Genomic DNA, 14,044 nt, shown 5'->3' with positions numbered 1-14,044 from the left:
CAACGATATACAAAGCGTAAACTCTACGGTTATTACCTAATAACTGCCTACTGAGGCACAAATGACTGATAATATGTGTGACAATACGGAATCAGGTGCCTGTAACAAACGGGGTTAAAACGACTCGCAAAAAATAAGCTCTCAGTCGGTCAAAGCTCTACGGTAAGGGCTGCGGTTTTCAAATATCTGTTAGCAAACGAGATATGGATGCTCAGCGCCCTCAATGGTAGTTTCGCGCCTCCTACTGAAGTGTGAATACTCAGCGCCTCCAGTAGCAGTTTCCTTACTGTCGGTATAATCGGTTGGCTGAAGACACTAAGATGTAAATACTCAGCGCCCTCAATGGCAGTTTCGCGACTTCTACTAGTGTGTGGATACTCATCGCCTCCAGTAAGAGTTGCTTTACCCTCGGTATAATCGGTTGGTTGAAGGCACTAGCATGACCACCTCTGAGATGTGAATACTCAACGCCCTATAAATATGATAAACACAATCTCACCTCAGATTTTAACCTGAGCGGTCCTGGCGGTTGTTGCAGGCACTATTACTGAACTATCTCTCACAATTCAGTGAGTTATGTATATCGGCTTACTTAGATTTCTCTCCCTTAAGTACGTACGGACTGGCGCAGAAGCCCTTTAACAGACTTAGTTAAAATTGGGGCCCTTACTCTGCTCCGGATCTTGTCTCTGCTATTAAGTTTGCTACTGGTATTTCCCTTCTAACAATCCGCTGGACCTGACCGAGTTCAGGTTGGGACCTGTACCTGTAAGTAGAAAAATATTTCTACTTACAACGGTATTCCTTGGTTGGGTTCTTGCTTCGATAAGGACAGCTGAATGACTTATCTTTTCGACTTGGTACCATATCTTTTATTGCTGTAATAGCTTTCTTTTCTCTAGCTGTGCAAAAGGTGGTGTCGACTTCACTACGGTTCTTTGAGTTTCGGAGTGCGGGGGAGAATGCAACGCTTGCAAATTGAAATTTCGGGGGAATACTATATTTTACATTAAAACGAGGCTATTTTTCTGGTTACATTCGAAAACGAATTACATTGAAAAATAAAATATATAAATTCAAATTTAAAATTGTTAAAATCGTTCCTTTTACGATTTAGACAAATAGTAACTTCATTACAATTATATACTATAGTTCCTGATAAAGTGAACACAATCATCTTTACTTCAAACTTGCTACAAATTAAAGAATATTTGTAATAGCAATACTTAGCTCAGTTCACAGTATATTAAATCTAATATATTACGCAGAAATAACTTACTTTACTCTTCTCTTTTTCGTGAGATGCCATCACGCATCTTTTGATTCTGAAAAAAAAAATAATTGTAATAACAGTTGCCTGGTGAAAAAATTTTGTCATAAAATCATCTAACTTAGATCAGGAAAATGTAATATCTTGAACTACGATTGGTTTTGTTTCATAAGTAACACACAACTAAAAGGAACTTAAATTTCTATTTATGTACCTCTGGTAACAATATAATTTTATGTTATATAATATATTTTTGTGTTTCTATATCTCAGATACTATTTACACCTATAGTGCGGCTAAGAGATCCCACAATCTTTAAAACACTTATGCCATTCCTCGCCTATCTCCACGATCAACCATCCAGATGTGCTTCGAAGGGCACACGAATACCATCATTAAAGTAATGCTAGTATCAGAGGAGCCCCTCTGATACGTGCGTGAGTTATATTATCGCTTAAACAACGCACAGCTGCATTCATTCATAAAATAAAACTATAAATTGTTTAGGTCTTTTTCATTATTGATGAATGGGAACCATTTCTAAAAATTCTTGTTTTTTTGAATTTGATTTCGGTTCATGTTTTTTTTTGATATTTCATGATTAGTTAATGCAGTTCTATTTGTTTATCGTATTGATGACCTTTTAATGTTTTCTTATTACTGTCCTATGTAAACAGCGTTACAGTCATTACAAAGCACTTGATATATATTATAATTTAAATTTCTTCAATTTTTTATTTCTTAGACCTTTGGATATAATTATGTTTCTAAATGTTCTTGATGGTAGGTTTCTTCCGTTTCAAAATTAGTTTTTTCTAATAATTTTTAAAAGATAGATAAAAATCAACGTTTCGACTAATTTTAAGTCGTTGTGAATATACATATACACAACACTACTTGAGTTCCAACACCACATAAGTTCAAAAAAAATACCTTTTTTATTTTTAAATATGATTCAATAGAGAATAGAAAGATACACTTCTAGACAACTGATAAAAAATCTTGAAATCGATCGTTTATTAATTTGCAATTTGCAAAAAAATAAAAATGTTTTTACAGTTTTTTGCTTTTCAAATTGTCATTTTTGACTCACGCGGTAAATTTAAGTGACGATAAATAGGACATCTCTGTTAGTAGCAAATTTTCCTAAAAAATTATTCAATTCTCTCACTCTTCAATTTAAGAGTAAGTGAAATACTATTAATGAAGGAACACAAAAAATTGTTTCATTTGTATATAATTCAAAAGTAATAAAAACGAATAAAAATTCGGAAATTGTTGGGCTAATTCTAGCCTCGGAATTAGATTCTAAGCATGTGTTATTGAGCTCCTTTCTTCAAAGTGTAGTACATCATCATCATCATCATCATCTTCTTCTTCTTCATAAGTGTAGTACGTATGGCACATTTTCTTTCTACTTTATTTACAATGGGTTGTATCAAAAATCAAAAGCTCTGACTATCAAAGTGTAAGGAATATATGTTTCTAAAAATAAGTAAATAGTAAATAAATGTTTTATTTATCACTTATTTCGTGATTATTTATCAATCTAAGCCTCTAAGCTACCCTACTAATGACGTATAAAACAACATATTTTTCGCAAATGATCTATATAAAGAGTAGGTCACTCAATCTAATTTAAATATCAGGATTTTGATCGTTTGCCAATAAGATCAATACTATTGTAGGGGTGTTAATGTTTTAGATATCCATTGAATTGAATATTCTCAACATATAATTTGTTCTGAACTTTGAATGTGAATAGATGACACTTGCTACAAAATATATTGTTAGCAACCCGCAAGCCATCATCATTACTTTCAGACTTTAAAGAAATTATAGTGTGAATGATGGGTTTCTTTTCATATTTTTTCTTCAATGTTTGGAAATATTTCGATTCGTCACCTGTTTTATTAGGATGATACCGCTCAAAACAAAAAAGTCTCGACGCGTTGTCCTAAAAGTTTCTGCAAGTAACAGTCTCTGAGCTTCTTAAAGTATTATCTGCCTATATTGATAGAAGAAGTCAAGTGAACAATTTAGTTCTCCACTATCGAAACCAAATAAATTTTCATGGGCCTCCGCTTAGGATTGTGGATCCCCATTTTTGTCACGCCCAACGTAGATCCCCGTCGAGTCTTCCGTGGACCCTACACCACTTTGAGAATCACTGCCATGGATCATTCCAAAATCGTCTTTGAAGCTGTATCCAATTTAGGGGAACTGATTTCTAATAGAGGTACACAAAAAATTTTCCAAAATAATTTTTTCTGATTCTCCATTGCTGATATTTTATTTTTTAGCTTTAATATTGATCTGATAAAATTTGGAATCTTAGTTCCTAAACTACAAAAGTTAAATTATGAATACGATAAGAATTGACTTTTTATCGATAGACAGAGCAGATTGTCAATAGAGATTTAATAAAGATTTGATATATGATACACCAAATGGACAAGCCAACGAATGTCTAGACTGCACGAAGAAACTAGAATTAAAAATAAGTTTATTCAGAAAGTGGAATTATTTCAATTGGAATTGAAAACAAACAAGCACCAGACAAATATGTCAAAAATATAGAACAAAACTGAAAATTATAACAAAACACAAATGTCATTATTCAAAAGCTCTGGATTAAATTATCGTGAAGACGCTAGAGTACTATTTTCTTCTTCCTTCTCTCCTGAATTCGAGCTGAATATGAGTTAAGTCGTTCGTTCTAGTATCATGTTTTCTAATTTCAGTTAATTTTTGAAAACATTTTTCACATTTGCTCCACTTTATTCTGTTCCATATATTTTCTCTTCCATTCCTAACATTGTTATTCGTAATGATAGTTCAATCTGACCGTTTGATAAGAAAATCAATTAAAATTAGTGATCACAAAAAATAGTGCCGAGGAGATTATCGGCTTCCACTTACTTTTATACCACGTGCCTATTTTTATTTATCTCAAGGATAAAAGATAATATACCGTTAGTGATAAGACGCTATAATAATATGTTGTGACTTTGAAACTTGGTGTCCAAACGTGACAAATGTGTGGAAATAATATTTGCAGACATCCTTCACATCATACGCAATATTGAATTTTATCAATATAGTTATGTAAACCAACATATAAAAAATACATTGCATGAATTATATTGAACTCCTCAAAAAGGAGAATTTTTAATCGAAAGTTGAAATAAAATAGTTTATTATTTTCGGTCTTGTTATTTATGTTGTTTTCTGTAGTATATTTTCACCTTCCCAGATTTTTCACAGGTATGATGTTGAAAGGAATGACCAGTGTAAAGTTCAGGAGCTTTTAGTTTTTAAAATATACAATCTTATTGTATGTTATATTTACCATTCAATTAATTCAAAAATACATAGTTGCAGTTGAAGTTATTTACTCGAAACTGTCATCACCGGATGCGGTAAACGATCTAGATATCTTTGTTCTAGTGACAGGTATTAACTAAAGGAGCTCCGCTATATTCTTTTCTATCTTCTATTTCCACATATTTAATTCGTTTGTGCAGCAGGTTCCTATTAAACCCATGAAAAATGCAATTTACTCAGTTCTTACAGTGTACACGCCTTTCTAAAAACGTTTGCGGCTTCATATAATTTTCCAGATAGATATTGTGCACTTCTTATTAAATTTAGCAATGTGTTGATTGCCAATCTATGAAATTCTGTAGAGAGTAGATTTTCAGTTGTGACCATCTTCTACGCGAGCAAAACAGAAAGATACAAATTTATCAAATGGCTCTGGAGCTATAAGAACAACCTTTCGCCGAAATAATGCATTATGGTTCACTTTTAACGACAATTGAATATTATTCCTTAGAGTTGTCAGTATTCAGTTCACAATTCACTACTTCTCAATAATTCTATTAATCTACACATCATGTGATAGTTGTACATAAAATATGGGACATGGTATGTTACATGAAAATTGTCTTTTTGTTATAATTGGGAAATTCAATCATAGCTCAATAATATCTTATAAAAATAAACAATAATTTGAAATAATGAGGATAGAAATGATAAACAATATCAATAGAATATTATAGTAATAAGAATCCAAATCACCCACAACAAATATTCAAATTTATTATCTAAATGTAGTCTCATTTTCCAGCTAGTTAGATTTAATTCCATCACAATGTTGATACATTTTTTTCCATTAAGTCGTTAAGATTTGAAAGCTATTACAATAAACGGCAAAATATCTAGTGAAATTTTCCAAATAATTGGAATATCACGTTTATTTTGACCGTTTCGCTGGAACCAAACTTAACATACAATTAAAAAAATAATTTTTTACCTGTTTCAAATATTTAATTTAATTTAAGTCAAATTTTTAATATCTTACTGAGGAATATTTAGGTATAAAAATGTATATGTATAAAAATTGTTGATTATGCAATCAATATTTTTTTAAAATATTCCGTTTTAGTTTTTCTTTACCATCTCCAAATCTCAAAATTTTATCCTTTAAAAATGTATTTGTTCGTAATTGTTGATTATACCTAAAAGTATTTTTGGCGTCTCGCAAGGAAAGAGTACTAAATAGTATATTATAATGAGTTTGAAAAGTCATACATTTCGCACTAGTTACTGTTTTGCACGAGCCACGTATAGGCGAGTGCTGAAACGTAGCGAGTGCGAAATACAGTTTCCAACGAAATGTGTACACTATTTTTCTAATGACCACGAAAAAACTTCTTCAAAAAAACTTATTTTTTGAATAAGAAAACCAATTAAACATTATTACACTTGTGATGAAAAGTACTTCAAGACATGGGCTGAAAAGTTAAGAAATCCTACAAAATATTTCTTATTTTGTAATAGAAGAGATGACAAAAACGAAAAGAATGATTTTGTAATATTTTATAACTAATGAACAGAGAAAGAACCAATAGAACAATAAATTTTTTCTAATTATATTAGATAACTAACAACATCTAAATAATTATTAATGATTTTGTTTTACTTTTTCTCTTAGACGTTATAAAATTTAAAGTTGTTATAACAAAATTGCAGTAGATTTTATAATGTTGCATTATTGGTGGTATCCCTAACATATTATATGTTTATTGCCTCTTGTTGCTGAATAGATGAAGTACACTTGCATTGTTTTTGGGATCTGCAGTGTCAGTACCTATGTTGTTCAGCATTTTGTCCAACACAATGTTCAATGTTTCTATTTGCAACTTATTTGTTTAATGTGCTTGTGTTGCAAATGGCATTCATTATTTTATTAGCAGCCATTAATCTATTAGTTGCAGAGTAATCTATGTACTACTCAGCAACGGTAGAGGATGTCCATCCTCCGTGGCGTTTTAATGCAGCAAGATCTGCTCCTGCATCTACCAAAATTGTGTGAAATAAGCTACTTTCTTAGATAAAAATGAGTATAAAATCTATCATTTTCATAAATGGTCGTAGAAAAACATAATTATAACCTCAAAAAATTTGGCATTTTGCCTTTCGGCGCCGAGCCAGATTCATATTGTATTCTCATATTCCTTCTATCGTTCGAGACCATATGGGTGAGTCGGGAGGTGCGCACCAAACTCTAAGAGTGTATTATACACGTGAAAATGATCATATGTTCTTATCCGATTTTTATTTGATTTCAAGTTATAGCATACTAACAAATAAACAAATTATCACGTAAAAACTTTCTTAATCATAGCGTTCTTTCAATAAATGTTCAAAAGTACAGCCATTGACTTCTAAACTTTTCTGCTTCGACTAAGAAGAGCGTATTTTGTTTTCCCAATTGATTCATTTTTTTCTTTTTTATTTAATATGGGCTGCAGTATTCTAAATTCGTCTAATTAGTGTGTCCACTTTTATTTTGTAGACTTCAGTTCTCATCCAGCCCCATAAACAAAAATTTAGTGGTGTGAGGTCTGGAGATCTTGCAGGCCAATTAATGGGACCTCCACGACCAATCCAACGCCCTGGCAAACGTTCGTCCAAATGTTGCCTGATCTGACGAGCGACATGTGCAGGAGTTCCATCGTGCTGATAGTACATCTGCATTATAATATTTACAGGAACATCCTCTAATAGGCCTTGTAATTCATTTGGTAAAAAATTTAGGTAGTTGTCTCCTGTGACACGATTCTCCAAATTGAAAGGGCCAATTAAATAACTGTCAACCATACCACACTAGTAGTAGTAGAGCTAGTAGTTGCATATTCTTCTACTAGATGCAGAATATTTTTTACTTCTACCAAACCTTGTCGAGTAGCCCGTTTAGATAATATGTTAGCACTTGCAAGCTTACCAGTCTCGCACAATTTGTTAAAAACTCTAATAAATACGTTTTGATCAGGATATCTTTGGTGTGGAAAGCGTTGACGATATTCTTGAGTAGCAGCTGTAGCATTTCCATTACAGAAACCATGAACAAATACCATATTTGTATATTCTAAATTTGAATAAGTATCTGTCATTTTGCAACACTAACAATCACATAAATTCGAAACTATGCCTTTGAGCCTCGAAATGGCATACTTTGATAATGTTAACATTTTTAATTACTCCATAACTTGAAAACAAATGAAAATGGGATAAGAACATAAGAGTTTCTCTACATGATTTTAACGTGTATAATACACTCCTAGAGTTTGGTGCGCTCTTCCCGACTCACCCTGTATGACATAAGAAAAAGCAGCATTTCATTACATGTATGTTTTGTTATTTTTTAGTGTATGTGTGAAATAAGCTACTTTGTAAGGTAAAAAAGTGGTCGTAGGAAAAAAATTTCCTAACCTAACCACGTATTTTCATCTACCGATATTTTGTGGCTATATTTAGATTTTTTCATGCATAAAAAACATGCAAATTCCTCCACCCAGCACCGTGATATTCTTCCTATGCTTTTTGCAATATCTTCAGGTAAAAATCCGAGCTCCTTCCTAAAAAAGATATTGCAAAAAGCATAGAAAGAGTATAATGATGCTGAATGAAGGAATTTAAGGAATTTTTTTAATATAAATATAGACACAACATATCACAAAACATGTAAACAACTACGACTAATACTTTCTAAATATCGAAAAAAATAAATTAAAAAAAAAATTAAGGAGATTGAAATAATAAATAAGTGGCTTTTGTTTTTTCACTACCTTCATATGTGCCTTTGTCAGCAATCAATGATTTTTTGTTATGGTTCAGTTGTACTATTACGAATAACTAATTTTCTATGGTAAAAAGGACACTAGTAGGAGTAGGAGAGTAGGACAAAGAGAGAAGTGAGAGGGGTGGTGATAAGATAGGTATCATCAATTGCAATATTAATATATATATATATATATATATATATATATATATATATATATATATATATATATTTTTTTTTTTTTTTCGTGGGCTCAAAACTATAAACGAGACGCCATAAATCCTTTTAGGTAGAATCATCTAGTGTGTGATCGAGTATCAGGTAAAAATTTGAAGCCAATCGCTGGGCTCCGGTTTTCGGAACTGCAGCCAAATATAATATTCCAAGCAGTAAATATTCACGTTGTTCTTATTTTGATATTAATTCATTTCGATTCTTATAAGTACAGTATTCTGAGAGTGAGATGGGACTCATTTAAAATAAAAATGTATACATCCAAATTTTCGCAGATAGCTTGGAAGTGAAATGATTAAAATTTTCATTGCATTGCACTGAACGGCATTCTTAATTTTTTTCAAATATTATACTGCTTCTGATTCGTTAGAAATATTGATACGTCCTGAAATATGTTGTCTTTTAGTAAATCATGGGCGAAATTTAATATATTCTTACATATCTGCATCTCAAAACATATTTATCGGACATAAATATTATGAATCACAAACCAAATGTATATTTGTCAATGCAAAAAATGGTGACTGTTGCCAAAATATTTATTATGAAACTGCACATCAAATAAATTAGTATGGACAATTGCGCAATTATCGTGATGTAATCATCATTAATTATTTCATTAACTAATTACAAAAGAAATAATTCATTAGGATTAGGATTTATTCATTACTTTATTCGTATCACTTGTACTCAACATTTTTTTCCTTGAAATACAATTTTTTCATAAATTGCCAGGTACTCTAGGGGGGCAAGTATAGGAATCTTAGTAGTGAATTTTTCACCCAATTTGAACGATCAGATAAATCCAAAATTTTCACGTCACAAGAACTGATAACAATACAATGATGTCATAAATTTATACGATTAGCGTTGTTAGGATTACCTGGATTGTGTAATAATTTTTTATGGTTCTTATCAGGCTAATTAGAATGAACGCCGAAGCGGTATAAGAATTGGAGTTTACTATACCAACGGAATAAATAAATCAGTAACGCAGAAAAAATAATTGATCAAAATTGTGAATCTGAGTTATGCATACACTCTTTGTAAGATGTAATGCCATACAATTAAACATCATATCAGTTATCTAGGTTTTAAGCTATTTACTGTTGCATATACTTATACAGTAGTAATTAGCCGCGTATGGACGGTAAACAAAAATAAAATGAAAATTGTAGACATAGTCTTTTGAATGTTGTTACTTCATAAAAGTCATATGGATTTCACAATGGCAGCGTCATTTGTGTATCAGTCACACGACTTATTGAGTGATGTAATATATGGATGTAGACTTACCAAAACCTTTATAGGTGAGAAAAACCTCTTAGACCTTGTGGTGGAACGACTGTAGCTAAGCAAAGGAGGCAAACACTAGGCCTAATTACAGGGCACGTTTAAGTCGGTTATCACAGAAACAATTCCGACAATTCCTCTATCTTAGATTGTGGAACAGATGAGGTAACTACATCTACAATTGTTAAGCTCTTATTTACAGAAACAGGAAAATACTCAGATTCAGAGCCAGCAACGATGTCCCATGGATTCGGCAATTATGGAGAGCCTCAATGAGCTAGCTAATTTAGGTAATTAGGATCGACAAGACCTACCCATTGTTAATCATGGTATTAACTATGCTTTTTGGGATAAAACTAGTAGGAAGTTTGACAAATATTTCTCTCTTTTAGAATAGTGACAACTAGGGTTGCCACCCGTTGAGATAATAATATAATAATAATTACTCTATATTGTATAACAATGAAATACGCGAAAATCCTTTATTTCGCATCTTTATGAAGAAATCACTTTATTAAATCAACTTCATCATCAGATATGTACTTCTAAGGTGTTTGCAGAATTATCATCCTCATAAAATTGACAGCAAGTATTTAATGAGATTAATGATAATTTTTTAAACTTGTACAAAGCGATTACACTTCTACTCATACACTTACTTTTGGTAAGTAATAATAAGTGGTGAGACAAAAGAAGCAAAACGTCCCTGAATTTGGTGAAAAATACTCATTTACTTTAATTCGACTGTAAAGATGCTGTGCGATTGATCATTGGAGATCATTGGAGAGAAAAACCGATAAAAAATTTCTTTTCAAACATAAAAATGAATTGTATTTTATTTTTATACTATGTACTTTTCTTATCAATAATATCAACAAACGTACTTTAATAGTTGAAAAAAAACTGGTAACCCTAGTGACAACAAACAATTATTTTTGATCTTTGAATTTATTAGCTTTGGACGCATATTTTTCAATATTTTCTAAATATGTATCATTTTATGTAAACATCGCTCATAAAAATTATACTTTTATACTGGATAGCCTTTTAACGAATATAATAGAAGTATTACGTATAAGTCAGACTTAGAGATAACGTTTCACATATAGTAAAATATAATTTAACAATCAATTTTCAGCGATGCATTTATTATGATTTTACTACATGTATATCTTTCATTCAAAAAATTCAATTACAGGTCCTGAAATTCTGTATAATCCCATACACTAATAGAAATAATGATAAGTGTATGATAAGCCTTTCCACGACGACCATCATGAAACTCTATACATAGACAATTGATGATACGAGTGACAATTATCTCAAGAATGCTGAAAGATATCGAACCATAGATAACTTTTTCGATAGATCTATCTGTGTGTGAAAAGTAATGATGAGTTTCTGCACGTCGCTCCAGGAAGCATAATTCATACAAATGGCTGGTTAGCCTATCGATTCCTCAGTAATGAAGGCTACACTCACGAGTGGGTCAATCACAAAGAAAGATTTATTTCTAATAGCGGGGTTCATACTCAAAGAATTGAGGCCAGCTGGAGACCACTGAGAGCATTCTTCCGGGATAGGCATGTACCTTTAGAAGATTTGGAGGACAGAATCATAGAATATACATGGCGACGAAAATGTCGTAAATTTGAACCAAAAATAGACCTATTCATTTCATTAATAAAAGAAATCAAAAAGATTCAATTGTAAAAATTATAGATTTGAGTCTAATTGAAATATTTGTTATGGAAATTATTTTTGTTTACCTTTATTTTAGTCTCTAGCACAATCTAACTTAACCTAACTTAACCTTACAAAAATTACCAAATTTTTTGCATTTGCATGCTTTTTCCACAGAAACTCTTCTGCATATGCGTCAACTATGATGACTTTTTACACACAGATAGATCTTAATGAGATCAAAGATCTAGTATCTTCAGAAGTAAAAGTTTCCGTATAAAATAGATATGATAAATCTATTTCTCGTAATATCAATATTCTATGTATAGAGTTTCATGATGATCTATGTGGGGTGGCTTCTCATACTTGGGCCGAAATAATTATATGATAAAAGTGATTGAGTGAAAAAAATGATAGAAACCTAGTTATTTGTACATTAGTTAATTAAAAATAAGACAGCCAATCAAATATGCCGAATAATGTGATTTTTATTTCACAACAATAAATTGTATAAAACATATAGTAATTCATATTGATTGTACTGGAAAACCATTGGATAGTTACCCTTAACAACCTATCAAAGATAAAAACTATTTTAACCCACACTGTCCAGAACGTAGAAGTGCGATTTTATATGCTACAATGCTTTGACATGAAGCGTGTAGTTTGGCTACCGGCCCACTTTTTTCGAAATACTTATCAAACATTCCTTTTTAAATTTGATCAAAACAACTTTGTTATATTCTCAATGCAGACATTTGAAAGTGATTTTTTTACTTTTTATGTATTTTGAAAAGCGGGTTGAGGGCAACGATCTCTACAGAAAATTTAAAAATATGCAGAACCAGCTCAACTCCATTTATTAGGGGAGTTATTAGTTAAATCATATTAACTCTATAGTAGTGGCGAACACAACTCCAAAAATTTCAAATTTTAAAGGGTGCTTAACTAATTTTCAAAAATAACAATACTTGACCTTTTTTGCAGGTAATTTTGAGAAATCAAGTAAAACCTTGAAAATATCTTATCTCAGCATGTGACAGTGGAACCAATATTTTTGCAACAACCTTGAAAAATATTGGGTTGTTTTTCAAAGAGTTTATTGTTATCATTCTTTAAAACGGATCGTGTGGCTTCTGGTTCTATCTTGTTGAAATGAGGTTTCATCATCCATTCCATGGTAGTAACATTTCCGAGTAGTCCCTTGTTTAGATCTCTGAATTCTGTTGAAAACATTACGCACCAAACAGTTACCTTGATCGAATGGAGAGTTTTGAAGGAGATCTAAAAGGTTTCCATCGCTTCTTTACCTAAAATTGTTTGTTAATGCAGACGGAGAAATTGGAATGCACCTTGTTAGCTTTGATATCAATCTATCTCCAGGTACTTGAAAGACTCTAGTCTAAAATTCTAATCCCAGGACTTCGTGTCGCATTTATACCTTTTCGGTTTTTAGTTTCAGCTAAGTTTTCATTCCTTTGTGCACAAACTTGATCGGGTTAACAGAAGGCATGGGTCGATTATGATTAATCTGAGAATTAATGCAAGGGTTAACAAAAGGTGATATAACTACCTTTTCGTTTAAATGTCTTCACTTCAATGAACATTTTTTAGCTACTAGAATGCTTTGGAGGTTGAAGCGCAACAGTAACCCTGACATCTCGCGCTGCGCACTTTCTTTTTTCTCACGCTTTTTCCGAAATAGCAGGTTTGAATACCGCACACGTATCAAGTGTTTTGCAATAAAATATGAAAAATCTTAGAAATGTAACTTGTTTGCTGAGCAGATCTCATTTAAAGTTTCTAAATTTCAAAAGGCATAATTGGGAGAAGCATTTTTAGTAATGGATTTTACCGAAAATTTTGTTATCACTGCTTCATGATCGGAGACACCTGATTTAAAGACAGTACATTCGGTGGATTCAGGATCATACGATGACACGAAATAGTCTATAGTACTGTAACCGGTCTAAGTTATTCCGGTTGCTGCCGTTAGATGCATGACCATACCAAAAGAATCAAAAATAGACTGAAGATATTCTTGACCAGCACACACACTGGAATAATAAATATGGGAATCGCCACATAGAATTAGTTACCATTTTAGACGTAAGGACTCTAGTAAAGTCAGTAATTTGTGACAAAAAGTATGCACTTCAGGGTGTTCTGTAAATACAACAATATAGAGGTCATAAGTCTTGTGGTAGACGATAAAAAATTCCAATACTTTCGCAGATATTATATCATTGAACTGTGTTATTTCGGAAAATTCGTTTTTTGTGGAAATTATACTACCTCCATGAGATAAATTAGTTCTATTGGATCTGCCTACAGTGGTATAGTTTTTGACAAGAACAGGCTCATTATTATTTAACCAATGTTCAAGCATCGATTTCTTCGTGAATAAATTTCTTATTCCATTCTAGTACGTGTAG

At 31.9% G+C, this 14,044-nt stretch overlaps 2 protein-coding genes across 15 annotated transcripts in view; one reads left to right on the top strand and one right to left on the bottom strand.

Moving 5' to 3' along the window:
- The window catches only part of LOC130900499 (elongation of very long chain fatty acids protein AAEL008004-like), a 90,569-nt gene that overhangs the window by 19,226 nt on the left and 57,299 nt on the right, over positions 1–14,044 (top strand). The gene's annotated exons all lie outside the window — the stretch shown is intronic.
- Positions 1–14,044, bottom strand: part of LOC130900496 (obscurin) — a 137,701-nt gene that overhangs the window by 119,323 nt on the left and 4,334 nt on the right. For all 14 annotated transcript variants that reach the window (XM_057811150.1, XM_057811151.1, XM_057811163.1 and 11 more), the window contains exon 2: positions 1,280–1,325. In XM_057811150.1, coding sequence (XP_057667133.1) covers positions 1,280–1,309 — 30 coding nt within the window. In that variant the 5' untranslated portion in view covers positions 1,310–1,325. The remainder of the gene's footprint in view (positions 1–1,279; positions 1,326–14,044) is intronic.

The sequence above is a fragment of the Diorhabda carinulata genome, chromosome X (assembly GCF_026250575.1).
Source record: "Diorhabda carinulata isolate Delta chromosome X, icDioCari1.1, whole genome shotgun sequence".
Classification (NCBI taxonomy): domain Eukaryota; kingdom Metazoa; phylum Arthropoda; class Insecta; order Coleoptera; family Chrysomelidae; genus Diorhabda; species Diorhabda carinulata.
This window is presented reverse-complemented; position numbering and strand designations above follow the sequence as displayed.